This window comes from Juglans microcarpa x Juglans regia, chromosome 5D (assembly GCF_004785595.1).
Source record: "Juglans microcarpa x Juglans regia isolate MS1-56 chromosome 5D, Jm3101_v1.0, whole genome shotgun sequence".
NCBI classification, from domain to species: Eukaryota; Viridiplantae; Streptophyta; class Magnoliopsida; order Fagales; family Juglandaceae; genus Juglans; species Juglans microcarpa x Juglans regia.
The window spans coordinates 27,272,229-27,292,898 of record NC_054602.1 but is presented as its reverse complement, the minus strand read 5'-3'; the positions used below and the strand labels follow the sequence as shown (position 1 = coordinate 27,292,898).

The following is a 20,670-nucleotide window of genomic DNA, read 5'->3' as shown; positions in this document are numbered from 1 at the left end:
GGCACGGTGGTGGAGGGAGGAATGGCCGTGTGTGAGAGGGAGAGATGCCATGAGAGAGAGTAGAGGTGTAATTTTAAACCGGTCCAGACCGGACCAGGTTTACCGGTTTTGAACCGGTCCGGTCCGGGACCGGTTCCAAAAATCCTAAAACCGGCCGATTCCGGTCCGATCCGGTTTTAGAATTTTTGGGACCGGACCGGACCGGTTCATAAAAAAATATACAAAAAAAAATATTTTTATATATAAGTTATTAAGTTTTATACAATATATTTTATATATATATATATATTAATATATAAAATTATAAATTTATATGTGAAATTTTTATATATAATATATATAATTATATATATTCATATATGAAATAATTTCATATTATAATTTATAAATTATTACATTAAATGTTAATACTAATATATAAGTTTATAAATAATATTAATAGTCTAATATAGACTATAAACTATAGTTATATTTATAATTAATAATAAAAGATTTTACTAAAAGTTTATAACTAATACTAATATTAAATATATAGTTTATAACTAATACTAATATATAACTTATAACTATACCAATAGTCTTATATTAATACTATTATATAGTCTGATATATTATTTAGCTATACTAATATTAATATTATAATATATAAGTCTATAACTATTTAACTAATACTAATAGTCTAATATAGACTATAGACTATAGTTATAATTAATACTAAAAGTTGATAACTAATACTAATATTAAATATATAGTTTATAACTAATACTAATATATAACTTATAACTATACTAATAGTCTAATATTAAAACTATTATATAGTCTAATATATTATTTAGCTTTACTAATATATAAGTCTATAACTATTTAACTAATAGTCTAATACTAATAGTTTAATATAGACTAGTTATACTTATACTAATATAGTTATACTAAATCACTATAGACTATAGTTATACTTATACTAACATAGCTATACTAAATCACTAAAAGTTTATAACTAATACTAATATATAACTATACTAATAGGCTAATATTAATACTATTATATAGTCTAATATATTATATAGCTATACTAATATACAAGTCTATAACTATTTAACTAATAGTCTAATACTAATAGTTTAATATAGACTATAGTTATACTTATACTAATATAGTTATACTTAATCACTATAGACTATAGTTATACTTATACTAATATAGCTATACTAAATCACTAAAAGTTTATAACTAATACTAATATATAACTATACTAATAGGCTAATATTAATACTATTATATAGTCTAATATATTATATAGCTATACTAATATACAAGTCTATAACGATTTAACTAATAGTCTAATACTAATAGTTTAATATAGACTATAATTATAGTTATACTAATATAGTTATACTAAATCACTATAACTAATACTAATATATATAATATAACTATACTAATAGACTAATATTAATACTATTAATCTATTATATAGTCTAATATATTATATAGCTATACTAATATATAAGTCTATAACTATTTAACTAATATTAATAGTTTAATATAGACTATAATTATAGTTATACTAATATAGTTATACTAAATCACTATAACTAATACTAATATATAACTATACTAGTAGGCTAAATGTATAGTGACAAATATTTATATATATAACTATACTAATATTAAATTTATTACAAATATTTATATATAGTTATATTAAATTACTATAGTCTATTAGATGTATTACATTGAAAATATATTTAAATGTATTACAAATGTTTATATATAGTTATATTAAATTACTATAGTCTATTAAATGTATTACATTGAAAATATATTAAATGTATCAGTATTACAAATATTTATATATAGTTATATTAAATTACTATAGTCTATTAAATATTTATATATAGTTATATTAACTTACTATAGTCTATTAAATATATTACATTGAAAATATATTAAATGTATCAGTATTACAATTTACAAATATTTATATATAGTTATATTAAATTCATAATATCATTTAAGAATAAAACACATAGTCATTACACGGGTCTCGCAAGCTTCAGCATCTAGCCTTCATTGAATCATTACGATTCATTAGTCATTGACTCATTACACTTCAAGTCTTCAACCCTAAAAAGCATTTGAACGGAAAGTAAAATCGCCTTATCTGCTCCAGTGCTCCAGCCTCCAGCCTCTGTCTCTCACGCAGCGCCGTTTCAGGTCAAATCTCAATCTCTCCTGCTCTCAGTCTCAGACTCTCAAGTACTCGTCTCTCCCGAGTCCAGTACTCGTCTCGTCTCTCCCGCTCTCGTCTCTCAGTCCCCTGGGTAAGTTTTTTTTTTTTTTTTTGAAATTACATATTAAGATTTATGTGATTGGATTTTGTGATATTAAGATTTTTGTGATTAGGTTTTGTGATATTGAGATTTTTGTGAATATGTGATTGGGTTTTCAGTTTTGTGATATTAGGGTTTTTGTGATTGAATTTTGTGATATTAGGATTCAGCTGAGGATAATTTATTTTAATCGTATCTCACATAATGGATGTAAAAGTTGAGGATAATTTATTTTAAGATGCTAAAGTTCGTTCAGTTCTTTCTTGTGGCAGACAGTTTCAAATCAAAGCAAATAAAAATTAAAAAGTAATACAAAAGACAGTATACTAACGTTACCGTGTTTATAACCAACACCACTTAGTTATGATATTAATAATTTAATATATGTTCTATAAAGTTAAGTTCTTGTTCTAGGGTAATATAATTTCTCTATTGTGATTTTAGGGTAAATTAGTAACTAATCATTATTTGTTGATAAAAGTTACTAATCATTATTATTTTTTCTTAATGTTTTTCAATTTTTTCTTAAAAGTTACTCAACAATTAATGTTTATTTTTGTTATTACAGAATCACATATGGATCCTTCAAATGAAACAGAAACACACGGCAATATTCAACCTAAAATGGAAAGGAGTCAAAGGACTATGGAATCAATGGCGACTAATGATCCGCTTTCTCCCAAATCTAATGTAAGTAAGCCATCTATTGGTAGGAAAAGATCAGTAGTTTGGGATTATTTTACAAAGATTCATACTGAGGATAAGTCGAAACCTAGGGCTTCATGTAACCTTTGTGGGATGACTTATGCTTGTGATCCTAATATAAATGGCACAAAATCTATGTTGGGGCACTTGGAAAAAACATGTAAGAAGTCTCCAGTTAGGAAAGTGGATAGAAACCAATCTATATTGGGTTTCCAGTCTGGATCAAGCAGTAGGGGGCTTGTACCTATTGCTTTTAGTGTTGAGGCGTGTAGAGAAGCCTTAGCAGAAATGTTGGTTGTTGATGAGCTTCCTTTTAAACATGTGGAAGGGGAGGGGTTTAAAAAATTCATGCTTGTTGTGCAACCTAGATGGAATGCGATTCCATCACGTGTAACGGTTGCAAAAGATATTTACAAACTTTATTTGACAGAGAAAGACAAGCTGAAAAGTGCTTTTAAGGGGCAGCGCATTTGTCTAACCACGGATACATGGACATCCGTGCAAAATTTTAATTACATGTGTCTCACTGCACATTTTATTGATGAAGATTGAAACATGCACAAAAAAATTATCAATTTTTGATTGAAAACCATAAGGGTGAGACACTAGGTAAACAAATTGAAATGTGTTTGCTTGAATGAGGGAGGCCCAAAATGTTTACAATTACACTTGATAATGCAAGTTCAAATAATGGGGCAGTTTCGTATCTCAAAAGAAAGACAAAGAATAGAAGGGATATGATTTTGGAACATGAGTTCTTGTATATGAGATGTTGTGCTCATATCTTGAACTTAATTGTTCGGGATGGGTTGAAAGAATATGATCAATCAATTGCAAGAATTAGAGGAGCTGTGAAGTATGTAAAATCATCTCCACAAAGGTGGAACACATTTAAGCAATGTTGTGACAATGAGGACATTACTTGTAAAAGTAGTGTATGCTTAGATGTATTAACCCGTTGGAACTCTACTTATATGATATTGGATAGGGCTGAAAAATTTCAAAAAGCATTTGAACGGCTAGAGGATGAAGATCCGGGATATATTAAGAGTGTTGAGGAGGATGATAGTGATTTTGATGATGGTGTTAGAGAGTTCGGTAGAGGAGGGGCATCCAAGTTAGGCCTCCAACCATGGATGATTGGGATAAGAGTAGGTTGTTTGCAAAATTTTTGAAACTTTTTTATGATGCAACCTTGCGTTTCTCGAGGACTAATTATGTCACTTGCAATAGTTTTTTATTTGAGCTAGCAACAATTCAAGCTGCAATTAACATGAAGTGTGTGGAAGGGCCTCATAATTTGAGGACAATGGCATTTAGTATGAAATCTAAATATGAGAAGTATTGGGGAAATATTGAAAAAATGAATCTTTTGTTGTATGTTGGGTTGGTTTTTGATCCTCGGTATAAATTGCGTGGTTTAACATATATTTTTGAAGGAATATATGAGGATAATAGTTCAAAAGTTTTTATGTTGATGGATCGGGTTCAAGATGCCTTGACTCGTTTATATGATAGTTATTGTGAAAATGATGAAAGTAATGTTGGGGTACAAGATTAAACTATAAGCCAATCAAGCGAGAAAGGGGCTAGTAGTACAAGTTCAACTGCTGGGGTAGGTCAAGGTGATTTCAGATCATTAATCCATGCACAAATTAAGAAGCGTTTGAAGTCGAATAACTCTTTGGCGACTAAATCTGAATTGGAGAGATATTTATCTGAAAAATGTGAAGAAGATGATGTGAAATTCGACTTGTTGACTTGGTGGAAGGTCAACTCCATTAGATACCGCGTGCTTTCAAGAGTTGCGCGTTCTTGCAGTTCCGATATCTACAGCGGCATCTGAGTCAGCTTTTAGTACAGCAGGTCGAGTACTTGATCCATTCCGCAGTAGCCTATCTCCACTTATGGTAGAAGCTCTTATTTGTACACAAAATTGACTCCGTTCTTCTGCCCCGATTAACATTCGTACTTTAATAGATGATGTTGAGGAGTTTGAGAAAATTGATACAAGTATGTAGCATCATTCACCTTTTCTTTAACTATATCTAAAGTGTAAATCATATTAGTAATTTGTTTTAATTATTATGCTTTTTTTTTTTCCCTTTTGTGTAGAGCTCATGGAAGACCTAGGGAATTCTTCAAGACCTACTTCTTAGGCCGGAGATAATTAAATTTAAGGTAGGTCAACTTGTATAACATATTTCTTTAATTTTTTATTATTTAAAGTAATTACTAACTTTTTATTAGAATTAATTGCTTGATTGTTGAAGGGACTATTGGAGTTGGTGGCTTGGTGCATAGTTATTGAAGTTTTTTGTTGGATGTTCTAAGTTATTGTAATTTGGACTTGTAATTTGTTGGATTTTTAGACTTGTAATTCAGACTTTTTAAGTGTTTGGACTTGTAATTTAGACTTTTGGACTTATAATTTGTTGGACTTTTGGACTTCTAATTTAGACTTTTGAACTTATTTTCTACCATAGGCTCATAGGCTTGTTGATGTCCATTCTTAAATTTCTTGTGATTGCTCTAAAAAATATATGTGTAAGTACTAAGTTATTTCCTTTAACATGCAATGATTTATTGTAGATAAGGCAGCTTATTGCAGATTTTTTTTTTCAGTTTTTGTAGTAGTTATATTTATAAGTTTGTAAAACAGTTTTTTTCCATTTTTTTCAGATTTTTTTCCAGTTTTTTAGTAAAACAATTTTTTGGAGTGAATCAGATTTTTTGTAGTAAAACAGATTTTTTGTAGTAAAATAGATTTTTTATTGAAGTAATTTTTAGTAAAGCAGATTTTTTTATTTAAAGTTAAAACAGATTTTTTGTAATAACAATTTGTAAAACAGATTTTTTTAAATCAGTTTTTTTATTTTATAAACAAATTTTTAATGACAAACTATGAAATTTACATTTTAAAAAAAATCGAAAAACCGGACCGGACTGGACCAGAAACTGATAAAACCGGAAGTACCGGTTTAAGAGGGTAACCGGTGCGTAATCGGTTTTGAAAAATACAAAACCGGTACATACCGGTTTGGTCTTAGATTTTGTCCAAAACCGGACGGGACCGGACCGGTTACACCCCTAGCTACGGCTAAAGCCTATTGGATACACATGCTCCTGCAGGAACTCCATCTTTTGTTGTTTGCTCCAACAACCCTGTGGTGTGATAACATTTGGGCTATTTCATTGGCCTCTAATTCTATTTATCACGCTCACACTAAACACATCTAAATAGATTTCCATTTCATTAGGGAGAAAGTGGTCAACAAGGACATTGTCATCGTGTTTATCTTCACCATTGATCAAGTGGCTGATGTATTCACCAAAGGTCTTACTGCATCTCGCTTCGCAACTCTCTATGACAAGCTTCATGTCATTCCTCCTCCCATTAGCTTGCGGGGGGCTGTTGGAGTTACTCCTCATGCATGACTCAACATGCAAGATCGAATCTTTAGCACTTGAAGATCTTCCACAACAGAAACTTGATATATATACAGCAGTACTCAAATTCAAATATTACGTGTAGATAACATCAGTTCAAATGTAAATAGAGTTAAATTGTAAATGATAACATATGGTAACCTCTATATATAGTGAAATAAATTAGTCTGTTTTGGCATTGAGAACCAAAACAATTCCATAAACTTTGTGTTATCTTTTAATAGGACAACACTAAATTGATCAGAGAATTTGATCGACCACAACGTCCCTATATACGTGTGTGTTGCTTTCGAGAATGTTTTATTGGTTTACATACCAAATGGAAATGTATTCTCACCTTTTAATTAGATTGAAATTCATGGAGAGAATCTCATTCATTTCTTAGTACCAACCTAGTAAAGAGTATTGGTCCAGGTTTCTATGGTACTCATGGGTGACTGTTGCGGTAAATAAAGTTTTCTTTGGCTCTGGATGAGCGAAGGTGGATTATTACGAGAAGAAATCCCTTAGAGGGTCTCGACAACTCAATCACAATTTTCATACAAATACAATAAAATAATATTTTTAAGATTTATATAGACATTTGCTTTGATTTGATCAGTTTATATTTAAATTTTTTAGAAAGATAATATTATTTAGTTATATGTCTATAGGTCATAAATGCTTTCATGTATTCATACCACTGCTCAAAATAATAAGATAGGTTAGCATCGAGGAGGATATTGATAAGAGTTTTGTAGGTGAATGAATATTCAAGGTCCCACATAAGGAGTATACGTGGAATGAGCTACTGAAGTTTTGGAAACACTACAAAATGATCATGAAGTGTCTTGTCTACACATTGGGGTTCTCAAATTAATTATTGATGGGACCTATTACTTTTTTAACTTTCTATAAAAATGTTAAATTCATCTTAACCTACTTCATACAACAAACACATATCTAAACCTATTTACATTCAAACACATCTCAATAAGACTCACAAAGCACTGATATTCACATATCAACTCAAATCATCTGAGATCACCTCAACGTCCAAACGCAATCTAAACTTAACAATCATTTTGATGAGGTGAGTTCTGGAGTAGTACTTTGTACTGCGTCCTTTAGTCGAAAAATGAGTCATTTGATAACATTGACAAAGGGGAAATGATTTTTCAGAGGGTCCAAATTTTCATCTTAGATAACCAAATCGAAAACACACCCTTGACATAGTTTGAGTAAAAAATTTACCACACTCAAAGAAATTGGACTACTTGCTGAGAAGAAGATAGCTGTGAAAAAGGGTACTGAAGTTGTGAGCTGAATGGGACATCATTGAATGAATGATTGTTTGGTACGTAGATTGACAAGGATATTCAAGTCCATCAATAATGAAAACATCATGCAATGATTTCGAAGTATAGAAACTCATGAAGTACAGCTTCCAGGTATTTAAATTCTATAAATGATAATTTTCTTGAATTTTTTGTTTTTATTTTGTTAGTTAATTTTTAATATTTGTTTAGTAGTTTAATTTCAATTGTATTTTTCAAACTAACAGAACTGAGAGCAAATTGTTGCCGTCAGCTCGATTCAACACTCCTAATGTTGTGAGTGGATCAAGAATAAAACTTGGCATCTTACATGATCTACCCACAATTTAGATTTTACTGGAGAAAAAAAAAAAAAAAATAGGAGAGATTTGATAGTGATAGAATGTGAGAAAATACATCAGCTCAACTAGAGAAAATCCATTATGCTCCATTGACTTTGCTTATGTTAATAATTCCACTTAAAAGTGGAGTTTCCCTGTTGAGGCTGCTGCTGCAGACACAGTTCCCCTAGCCATCATGAGAGATGTATTAGCTCTTAAACAAAACAATTTTTTTAGTCAAATAATATATGAATCCCTCTGTCTTGTCTCATTCTTATTGGAGACACCATGATTTAATTTTCAATACTAACTGTCATTTGTATCATGATTCACACTGGCATATACATCTATATATATAAATAATGTCTCAACTTGGTTTTGAATGTACAGAACAAAGCAAAAATGAAGCAGCTTGTAGCTCTGTTCTTGGTTGCTCTAGTGGTTGGGACCAGCTCTTGCTTGGCAGTGCCGTGGAGAGCTATGTTGGGTGGAGCATACCGACAAGAGCAGCAATACCATGGTCAGAAAGGGACAGCAGTGGAAGGTGGAAGAGAAGAGAGCAAAGTTCAGTACGCGGATGGCAACATCGACAACCATCATAACATACCTAGACAGTATTACAATGGCTGGGGTGGCACTTCTCAAGGAGATAATGGTAATGGTAATAAAGATGGAAGTGGTTAATAAATTGTGGGCATGGAGTATGTGATGTGAACTATATGATGTATGTATATCTAGAGGGTTGTTGCAGGTAGTTTTGTTTTGGGTCTCTGATGCCTTCTTTTAAGGCTTCTACTCTCTCTGTAATTTGCTTACAGCTTGCAATGTTTTTTGACAATCTAGTTTTTTATTAATGTTAATTCACTAATTTTTCTCTTTTAAATGGGGAATCATATTTTCTCCATTTCAGATCGGGAAAAAATCTATTCATCATTCATTTTCTCATCATCTCATGATGTGGCATTAGATGATAGGTTTACAAGTGAAATATAATAAATAGTTTACAATCATCTAATATCACATCATAGAATGATGAGAAACTGATGAGAATTTGAATGATGAGTAACATTACTCTTCAAATCAATAAGTGCAAACTATTTGGTGATTTGATATTTTAATTGTAAATAGCTCGGTGCTTTATTTTTGCAAATTATTTGGATTTTTTTTATGCATTTCATTAAAGTTGCATGAAGGAAGAAAATATCATAAACAGTAGAAAATTGCATCACAAAGTTTCCTGCATCTCAATTCCCAAATCTATGCCTACCGTAGATCGGAATCAGTTCTACCTATCTATGGTAGGCATAAGTGGTATTACCAGTATATTGCACTCCAGATCCCGGTAGGCATAGATGGGTAAAACCGTAAAACCATTTATGCCATCACACAATAATCATATTAAATTAAAACTTAATCAAAAGTCAGTACTCAAAAGTCATTCCATTACACAGAGCAAACACCAACTTACCCATCAAGACCCTCACTCTGAAGCAAACACAACCCCACTGTCCCAATACCCATCAACCACAATCATAGCAATAATTGAAAGAGTATTACTACTGGATCATCTGAAACGTACTGTTCAAATGACTTTCTTGACGTGACACCATCATGTAATGCCATTTGATTTTTTAAAAAAATAAAAAAACATCTTCAAAATAGAAGGGCGTCCAATAACATAATATGAAGATTAAAACCCTAAATTGTCTCTCACTTTTGAGTTTATATTTTTTTTATTTTTTTAATAAACTACATGACATCACATGGTGGCACCATGTCAAGAAGACCATCTGAGTAGTAACGAGTAATACTACTTATCATCTCAACTTTTATTATCCTTCCATCATCCTATGATGTGACATTAGGTGATTAAAAATTAACTATCACCTAATGCCACATCATAGGATGATGGGAAGATGATGAAAGTTGAGATGATGAATAGATTTTTTCTTTACACTAAATGGATAGCATCCATTTCACTTGAACTAGAGAATATTCTTACAACCAAAAATGGATACAACTTACATGAGAAAAGCTGAGATGGTAGAAGATAAACTATTCTTGTTTAAACATCAGTTAGACATTTCACAGCTGTTATAATTTTAAAGTTTGGACGCACTTATGCCGGCATACATCACATTCTCTAACCAGAATTTTGAGAATATCTGGAAAATTAGGCGTTTATGGGCAGAGCATAGCTAGCAAATGAAAGCAGGTTTTTTACAACTAAAATTAATGTGAAATTCCCGAGTATCGCATACAATGATGCTGCGTCAATTATAATTTTTCCTTCTTACAGCCCTCCCGCCAAGACTAGGAGGAGCACCTTTACTTGCAGAAGGAACCATGGCAGGGGTAACTTGTCCTACGCATAAATTCTTCGAGATGCGCACTCTTGGATATGGATGAATTTTGGCTAGCTCAAGAACTCTGCGTAGCAAAGAACTAGGTAAGGGCCGCAAGGAATGTTCCTGCTTTTGCTCAACCTGTATAGACCATGCAATTATCATTATCATTGTAGCAAACGAGCTCAGAAAACACTTGCAATGAACAAGTGAAATTTATTACAGCAAAGCAGCATTAAGTCTCGTTTGATTACGCAGTTCAGATGAGATGAGTAGTTGAAAGTTAAATAAAATATTGTTAAAATATTATTTTTTTAATATTATTTTTATGTTGGGGTTTGAAAAAGTTGAATTGTTTATTATATTTTGTGTGAGAGCTTGAGAAAGTTGTAATGATGAGATGAAATGAGATGTTTTGTGTATCCATGAAGCACAAGAATGGTTGAAAATTTTCACAAGTTTAGGGAAAAGAAACCTATATATGCAAATAAGTAAAATAAGAAAACTAACCCCTTTCTTGTTTGGCTTTTGTGCACCGCTAGCTCTCAAAAGATTTCTCCATTTGTCCTACAGCTTGCACAGACAGACAGTAAACAAAACCTGAACTACAAATACAGCTGCTTAATTGAAAAAGGCACTGTAAAATACCCTAAGATCAATGGGTGTGCGATAAGCAGAAGTCGAAAACAAGAGCCTTTTTATATCAGTCCATCGGCCAACTCCATGTTCTGATATCCCATCCACCAACTTAATCACTTCGGAAGGAGTCCACATCCTTTGATGCTTCCTCCTATCATGTTTTATAGATATTTTTTTGGTCACACGGTCATCTTCCGATTCAGAGGAGACAAGTTCCTTGTCAGATTCAATCTCCTGTACAGAGTGATATATACATTGTTGATATTATATTCTGAAACTACTGCATTATATGACAGATTGATAAATGGCTGCATTATATGAACTGACAATTGGGCATGCCAACAAAGTCATGAAAACGTGTAGGTGTGCATAAGCTCAAGCACACACCTGACAGATTTTTTGTTTTTTATTTTTTTAGTTTTGGTTGAGAGAATTTTTATGAATCTTCATGATTAATGAAACACAGAATCTGGTGGTCTAAAAATTTTCCCTACCGATATTGACACCTGTTTCTGTTTCTTTGGTCGTCCCTGCCACCCCCGAAATTGAGACACTGCTGGAACACTGATACCACCTAAAGATTTCTCCTCAGGAATTACAGTTAATGCTCTGCGTCTCATACCAGCAGAATATTTTTCTCCCCGCTTCATAAAGTCCAACTTTTTATCTGAAAATTCTTCAATGTACCTCCGAGTCGGCTTACGCAATCTCTTCTCACCCCCAGCAGATGAGATACCACATGCTAAAAGATTTTTACCACTATTCAAGTCATCAACTTTTCTTAACTCTAATGAAGTAGAGTGGATACTGTCTTCATCTTGTGGTCGACACCCACATTTGCTCACTAAGCCACCATGTAACTTACAAGTTGCTGTCTTGTTAAGAGCATCATTCTTACATTCAGATTCGAGAATAGTTACAGATGATGATTCTGAAATGCCAACAGCACCATTACTACTTCCACTTAATCCAGGAGACCGACTCTCTGAACTTGAGTTCCCCAAACGTGATCCTTTGCTATGACCCAAATCCAATTTGGTACCGTTCTCAGCAAACTCAATGTCTGTCCTTGGAGACGACAAAGGCAACAACACATTACATTGACGGTCATCAGATCAATTTACAATAGATGAAAAGCACACATTATAAAAACTTACCCAGAAGAAAATCATCACATTCACATGCATTGGAGAGACCATTTGTTGCATCCAGATCATCCACTTCATCAATTTCATCCAGCAATCCATCAAGGACCTACTAAAACAGTAATCAGAGATGAATCACATAAACAAAGCTCTAAAAAGGCTCACAAATTGTTGAGCTTGAAGCAGTATCAGATAAGGAACCGCATAGTTCACAAAGGGTTGAAAATTCAAGCTTACATCAAGCCAAAATAATAATAATTATAACAACATAAAACAAACTAACTTTTGCAAAGAAAGGATGTATTACAGAAACAAAGAGAAGATTGTAGAAAAATAATAGTTGTGGCGTGATGTTTAAATATACGCCAAAAGAGATACATACATCAAGTTGTAAGTCTTCTCCTTCCTGAGTAGCATTAGAATCCAAACCACCTAGAGTTGAAGAAAAACATTCACCAGTATTAGAAATATACACCAAGAAAGGAAAGATCTCTGTGTCAAAGAATAAATTCAACCCCGCATGCGCAGCTCTTGGGATTATCTAAGCAAATATATATTATATCATCATAGGTACTGGCGTAAACTTCATCTTTGTGTTAAATATTAGAAACCCCTAATGCACTAGATTGTGATTATGTATAAGTATGTGTTAAAGAATGTCAGACCGTTTGGTTGAATCAACATTCACTTCGACATCCATATTTTTTTTTTATTGGCACCGGGTGTCCAGGAATAGCGTCCGACTAATCCCAAGGGTGCACTTTGACATCCATATTACTAGGAATGTGATGGCTTCAAGATCTGAATTCTCAAGAATGTTACTAAACCCACATCTGGAAACATTTAGGAATCTGATAGGATCCTTGAAAATAAAATATTCTCATGTTTGGTTTATTCTTAGGCATCCCAACTGTATGATTTATTTTTCTCTTAAAGTGCATAAGATTATCTGATGCAAAATATTTAAAAATTAAATAAAAATAATAAAAAATAAAAACTACATATTAACCGTGGGTTCTCTTTCCTTTTCTGAAATATAAACTGTATATGATGTTTTGAAATATTTACTTTATTGATTTGTTAGACTTGCTTTTTTTATGCATAATAAATAATTTCTCACTTTAAAATACAGATTTTACAAATAGTACTCTCGAGGAGACCGGAAAAAAAAGTTGTATAAAAATAACCATAACAATATCCAACAAGTAAAAAGAAAATTAAACAGTATTGCAACCCATTTTATTTTGAACCACAACAATATCTAATAACAAAAAGAACAAGATACTCGAGTGTATTTTGCATAAAAGAATTTATCAAGTGTATTTTTTCAATTTCAATTGAAAAAAGCTTCCTATGGTAATGGGAATGTAGTTTCTCACCTCTCTAGAGACAAGGGAATCCACACTCTCATCAAAAGGGGGTTTGTAGGGAACGCAAATTCCCGAGGACAAATGAATTTACTTTATTTAAATCCGTCCAAAGAGGTTATCTTTTAAAATTATAAGGAATCCTAAGATAACCACCATCCAAATGATTCTATTTCACTCTTGTTTCACTTTTGTGCTATTTAGGTCATCTTCTGCTACAAATGTTTGAGGGGGGGAAAACGAAACGGTACCTGTGAGAGGAAAATTTTAGTCTGGGAACAATGTTAATGACCTGAAGAAAACATGTCAAATCTGCTCATTTGAAGAAGGCAGACAAGACACAAGGGGTGTTTAAGAGTAGTCTTAAAAACTTCTATCTTCTTCTCTATATCGAAACATGAGGAACTTGAAATAAATATTTTTCAGAAAAAAACAACTGAGAACTCATAAATTACCGTTATTTGTTAGTCCATACTCAAATCCACAGGAGAAATCTTCAATATGCAAGCGTTTTCCCAGACTAACATCACCAAAACTTAAGACACCATCAACCGAAACGTGCTCAGTCTTGGGTTCTGCAAATAAGTGCTCAACTTCAATTGTTTCATCCTCCAATGTAGAAACAGACAATTCATCTTCTTTTACCTAGGAAAACACACAATCAAAGGACATAAAAAAGGACAGAGTCAAAAGATGCATGCAGTGAAGGAATTAAACTAAAGGTGGAGCAACAGCCAAGCATGTCAAGCGAAATGAATTCCGTTCTTATGACTTTGTGGGAACAATTTTTTCCTTTTAAGTTAACATTAAGAAGGTGATTATACTTGAAAAGTGGCAACTCAAACTTTCTGATAAGTAATATAATCTTATTTAAAAAGCACAGAAGTGTGCAACAATGTGGCCACTCAAACTTCATATTAATTATGACATGCATCGTGCAGGAAAACTTACTCTAGAACCACAAATACTCTTCCTTGTGCCAACATCATGTAGAAATAAATTCAAAGATATGTTCCATGTTGAGTAAACCTCTCCTACCAACACGATTCTCAAGCCTATTATAACTCACGAAAGTGGAGAACTACTTAGAGAGAGGGAAGTGGTGTCAAAAGTTACACAACCAAGCCCTTATCCAAATATAGATTATTAAAAAAAGAAAAATCCATATCCAAAGTGAGTGATCCAGTAAGTGTTTTACAATAACAACAGCAACTCCTTTCATTTTTGCAAAAACACTGCTTCAACTTCTATAAAACCTTTTGCACTCCTCGCTTCAACTTATTCGATGTCTTATTTACCTTGGATTGCATGAACCATCATTTTGTAGTTTTGGACCAAAACGCACTAGCTACAATCCAACATCATTAATCCCACCAGGTTCTAACCCTTTCCTTTTTGTTGACAGACAGGCTTCCAATCATAGTTATGCTACTTATCATGAGAATTCTGTAATCCCTTGTTACTGTACTGCACTTATAGTGAGAGCTTCTTCTGAGACTTCATGAAGAAGCCAAGCTTAAATGCTTTAAAATTTCTAGTGTTTTCCTTACCGTTCAGAATGAGTTCAATGAGGACTTATCATTCGTTCCAGAGCAAAGCAACAATAAGCATGGAGTAACAGATAATATAGGTGACTATCTATGCAAAATGGTGGTAAAGCAAACAATCTCTTGGATCTTATGATTAATTGTAGCCATAGTACGGTTCAAATCACCAACAATTTATAAAAAAAAATCCAAATAAAACCATACTTACATATATTGTAAAATAGTAGTAACGTATGTAAATCCTCACCTCGCAAGTTTCAGTATGGGAAGAAAAATAAGTGTTGCGACAAATTTAAAAAACAATCAGTCAAGTTTGAGTGCAGATTGCATAACTATAAAAAAGATATTCTCACACTCTAGCACTGCCTCGTTTGGTTATGCAGTTTAGATGAGATGAGATGAGATGTTTTGTTGAAAGTTGAATAAAATATTGTTATAATATAATTTTTTAATATTATTTTTGTTTTAGGATTTGAAAATGTTGAATTGTTTATTATATTTTGTGTGGGAGTTTGGGAAAGTTGTAATGGTTATATGAGATGAGATGGAATGAGATGGTTTGGTTTTGTGTAACCAAACCAGCTCTTTAATGTTGGCAACCTTCTTATGCAAATGTGCTTCTCATCCAATTCATTTAGGCTCTTACAATTGGTCTTACAGATTCAAACATAGTGTTCTAGGTTAGGGTAGAGTAGGGGTTTCAATTTGAAACCCTAATCAAGTATAGGGATTCAAATTGAAACCCTAAACTAATTTAGGGTATCGACCTGAGACCTCAATCTAGTGTAGGGTTTCAATTTGAAGCAGGGGAGTTCTCAGAGGGATAATCTGATGTTGTTAAGTTTTCAGAGGGATAATCTGCTGTTGTTTTCTGTGTACTACACCAAAGTTCTATACCTGTTGAAAAGATGAACAATGCATAAACAGTGATGCCATTTTATCCCATTAATTTGTAAATTTTATTATTGCAAATATCATTTTTCATTCTTATCTAGTATAAAACTCTATGTATATATGTTCATATTAAGACTAGTAAATGAAAAAAAGAACTTTTGAAAAAAGTATATTTTTTCAAAACGGCAATATCCTCAAATAAATTCGTGGTACAGACTATAGAGGGCAGTATTGCTTCAATGAAAGCATCATAACACCTTAATGGCTATTATTGTTGGAGGATAGATAGCAAATGGTGCTCCCAATTCCTTGAATTCAACTTGAATCCCGAGCCAAGGTGTAATGCCTGTAACTCACAGACACGTGCTTTCTGATTCTGTCACAACCTACGAACTAGAAGGCGCTTGGGATGAAGTCTTCCTAGAAGTCAAGTGTTTGAGAAAGTACCAAGTCAAACAATGGAGTATCCAAGTCCAAACACCAGCACTAGTGTTACGTCCCCTACACCTACCCTTACCCAAACACCCATGGGTCCACCAAAGAAAAAAACCATCTCTCACGTGTGGGAACATTTTACAAAATTCAAGGATGGTAACCCTAATGACCCACAAGAAAAATGTAATTGTTGTGGTGTTGTTTATAGTTGTCACTATAAATGACATGGCACTTCCCAAATGAAAGATCATTTAGAAGAACAATGCACAATGCAAGAAGAGTCCTATAAGACGTTGACTGCTTGAAAAAAATCAATTTAGATTGGGGATTGGACTTAAAAAGATGACGAATGGGAGTAGTAGGGATAATACATTGAAGGAGTTTGTGAAGTTTGACCCGAAGAGGTGTAGAAGGTCTTTAGCTCGTAAGATCATAATTTACGAGCTACCATTTCGAGAGGGGTCACCGGCCCATACGGAACGGGGCTAGGGCCGGGGCCGAGGGTCCGTAATCGCCACGCCCCCCCCCCCCCCCTGTGGGGGCCTAGGATAGAGCTTCCCCAAGTTTTTGGTGTTGGGCAAAGCATGTAGTTTTGGGTATTTGATAAGCACTAAAACCCTTTCCCAACATTTACTTCTCGCTCTTTTAAAAATAAAGTGCTTACTCTATTGTGCTAAAGACTACAACATTGTTCATCAACATTTAGCAACTTCACAAGCTTACTCCCTCCATCACCAAATACACTTTCCTTAACATTGATGATAAACTCATCTCACTCTCTCCACCAACAAGCCCACTTTCATTGACATTGTACATTCCCTTTCTATCACCCCATAGATCTTGTTTATATCTTCCTACATTTCTCTTTGATGCACACTTGCTCAACCTGTATTAGAGTATATATTGTAACACCCCGCTCCCCAAGTTTAAGAATAAAATCACTTTTAGAAATTGTCAGGGAAGCCGAGTGCTACTACTAAACCTGACTTAAAATTTTTTTTTTTTCTAAAAGAAGCGCCAAGTACAAAGATTCCTTATAATAAATAAAATCGTTTTGAATTAAAATACCGAAATCGTAAATGAGAGTGCACAGAAGCATTTATTAAAATTTCGTAGTTTGTGCCATAAAAAATCATAACTTAAAATCTCTGTACATAATCTAGGCCAATGTCACGCCTCTCTGGACTAACTCTCGTTCTGCAGCCCTACCTTCATAAATATTCTAACCTGGGGTGGTTTAAAAACATAAAACAAACTAAAATGAGTCGATGACTTAAAAAAAAACTCATCATAACGTAAGCATACTTAACATAAGGTTTTTCATAAAATATTTCATGCTGAGAACTTAAAATCATGATCGTTCATACGTATGTTATGGCATGCATGACTTATCTTGACTCATCTAACTTATCTTACTTATCATACTAGCCCACACACTTAACCATGTATACAAGGTTGTGGACCACGTTTAACTCCGTGGCTTGCACATCCACTCATAAATCGTATTGGCACCATACATCTAATGGTCATCTTATTAACTACTCTGAGTTTGTCTTACGCTTGATCTTATGAAAGCTTATGTGTCTTATGTAACATGAGATGTATGAGATGCATAATACATACATAACTATAATATGTAGACTAAAACATGATGAATGACTTACTTGCAAATATCATGACATGCATGGTACATAAACATTGACTTTCAAAAAACTAGCTTTAATAATATATATAATTAGCTAACGTAAGTTAATCCTAATTTAAGATCAAGCTACTTACCTCGCAGCGTTAATCCAAAATTTCCAGCATGAAATCGATCACGAGAACTAGAATGAGAGAGAAAACGTGAGAGAGGTTGTGAGAGGAATGAGGCAGTCGGCTATTGGCGTGGTGAACGTGGTGAACGTGGGACACGCACTGTGTTGGACTGGGTATCTTGGGTTGCACATATGGAGGTTTATAATTTTTTCTAAATAACACACGGAAGGGAGATACCTATATAGAGATTTGAGTTTGACTCGGTTAATACATGTAGTGACACTAATCTACTAAACACTCAATCATGATCATCTAAGAAGAGAGTTTGAATTTAAAAGCATGATTTAGAAGTTCATTCAATGTAGGATTAGCAGTGACTGAAACCGTGTACAAGACTTCAATTAGTGATGATTTAAATTGAAATAAATTTTTAATGACCGATCTTTAAGTTTTTAAAGGAATCTAACTCATTCAATAATAAATGGGATTTAACCTAGTTATTGATCCTAATTAAAACTCTTAATCAACCTCAATAATTTATCACTCATGGATTTATCCAATATGACCTATTAAATATAATTTAGGCCCAACAAAAATTATCAATATTTCAAATTTAGAATTATTGGATTGGGTCATTACATATATAAACATCATAAAATATTTAGTTGGTATTCCATTTCATTTTCTGATATCAGCATCATAAGTGAGGACACCCCCAAACTGTTTCAAATTGTGAATCTTCCTAATCACCGCAACAAACCAAGCCTCTGTTTCAAATTGTTTCTTCTAATACCACTCTTTATGAAAATAATTTTTTAAGAATGGGACATGCAACGTTGAAGATCTTGCTCATTGAGATTTGAATTAACAATAAAGGAGACATCCTAGGCAGAAAACAAATTTAATATCTGCATTAACTTGCCCTAGTCATCCAAAGACAACAAAAAAAGCATGGGTAAGGAATCCGAAACAGGTGCGGGAAAATACTGAAAGCTGCCAATTCTAAATACAGAAATTTCGAAGAAAATCATTCAAATATTAAATATTTCGAAAATCAATTCGCCCATGTTACCTAAAGCCAATGTATTAAAGACAAATATGTTTGGCTGCGTAGAAAATGAAGAAAACGAGAGAAAATAAATGATCAAATATTATATTCTTTCTTAACTAGGCCCACAGAAAAGCAAACCATTTAGGGCCGCCATAGAGTCATAGACACATTTAAGAGAAGACATAGATATATATATATATATATATATATATAACAACTTACCAGTATAGAACTATTTAGCAAAGTTGTGTCAAGCAAGTCCGTTTTAAGAAACTAAAACAAAAATAAAATAAAATAAAATAAAAAGGAGAAAATATAAACTCAAAACCGAAGTTTCTATCATTTTTTCCTTCCTTTACTCCGCAAGCAAACAGAAAATTAGAGAAAATGGGAAAAAGTAATATAAAAATCCGTACCTCATTCATCAGTAAAGTTACCCCTGCAAGCTCAAACTCTCCGATACGTGAGCTCAGAAAATCTAAACCAAAAATAAATAAACAAATCCAAGATCTACCTAAACGAAGGTAGAAAGAGGACGAAGGGGAGATCTGAGCTGTGTGAGCAAGCGAGAGATGTCAGAGAAATTCGAGCGAATGTTCGAAACCAAAAAGCCTCAGACCCGCCAAAAAGCGACACGAAATTGGGGCGTTCGCTGACGTAATTGAAATATACGGATGCTGCTTTGTCAACTAAGGAGCGGTTTGGATCGACAGATTGAAATGATTCGTAAATAATAATAATATTTATAAGTTAGAATTTATGAATAATAATAAAAATTTAAAAAACAATCCAAATCCGCTCTAAATCTTAAGAAAATGTCAGTACCATTGACAATATCCACGTATTTTTTTAATTTAATAATTAAAAAAGTATTTTTTAATATTTATATGAAATTTGTTTTTTAATAATGTTATATTCTTTAAAGATTCTTTACTTCTAAAAACTAACTTTAATTAATAAGGATGTTTATCATTTTGTAGAACTCTTAGAGGTAATTTATTCTTTTAGGGGGAATTTATTTTTTAGAGATTAGAACTTTAATAAGGATCCATGCTGCTAGATGCATCTGGCCCTCCAGCGGAGTCAAGGGACGGAGGATGCCCAAGTCCAACCCCACCCTGGTTTTCACAAACCCCGCATATAATATATATTAAATATATTTATGTACTTGTATAAAAAAAAGCAGTCATAAAATGACATCGTTTTGCATACTCTCCTTCCCTGGCCCCTTCTCTCAAACTCTCTCTAACTTTTGATCTCTAAAATCTCTCTCTCCCCCTCTCTCTCTCTCTCTCTCTAGGGTGTAAATCGATCGGTCTGGCTAGGTCCAGTTCGGGAGGTGATGGACAAAAATCATTTTTCCTG

At 33.0% G+C, this 20,670-nt stretch overlaps 1 protein-coding gene across 4 annotated transcripts; it reads right to left on the bottom strand.

Moving 5' to 3' along the window:
- Positions 1-10,165: 10,165 nt before the first annotated feature.
- LOC121266168 lies at positions 10,166-19,973 on the bottom strand. 4 transcript variants are annotated; one of them, XM_041169913.1, is made up of 8 exons: positions 19,722-19,971; positions 14,076-14,265; positions 12,636-12,685; positions 12,266-12,362; positions 11,615-12,171; positions 11,118-11,342; positions 10,980-11,036; positions 10,166-10,610 (listed from the first exon to the last, which is right to left on the bottom strand). In XM_041169913.1, the coding sequence occupies exons 1-8, from the start codon at positions 19,728-19,730 to the stop codon at positions 10,398-10,400; spliced, it is 1,398 nt and encodes a 465-aa protein (XP_041025847.1). In that variant the 5' UTR covers positions 19,731-19,971; the 3' UTR covers positions 10,166-10,397. The 4 variants fall into 4 exon arrangements, with proteins under 4 accessions (XP_041025847.1, XP_041025846.1, XP_041025850.1 ...); XM_041169912.1 differs by having other exon boundaries at positions 11,603-12,171; positions 19,722-19,969; XM_041169916.1 differs by having other exon boundaries at positions 10,400-10,554; positions 11,603-12,171.
- Between the last annotated feature and the right edge of the window lie 697 nt (positions 19,974-20,670).

Excerpts from the sequence above, each read along its gene's own strand:
- LOC121266168 (XM_041169912.1), bottom strand. Across the intron at positions 12,172-12,265 it reads ATGTGATGATTTTCTTCTGG|ACATTGAGTTTGCTGAGAAC; the intron begins GTAAGTTTTTAT and ends CTCCAAGGACAG. Across the intron at positions 10,611-10,979 it reads AAAAGCCAAACAAGAAAGGG|GTTGAGCAAAAGCAGGAACA; the intron begins GTTAGTTTTCTT and ends TGGTCTATACAG.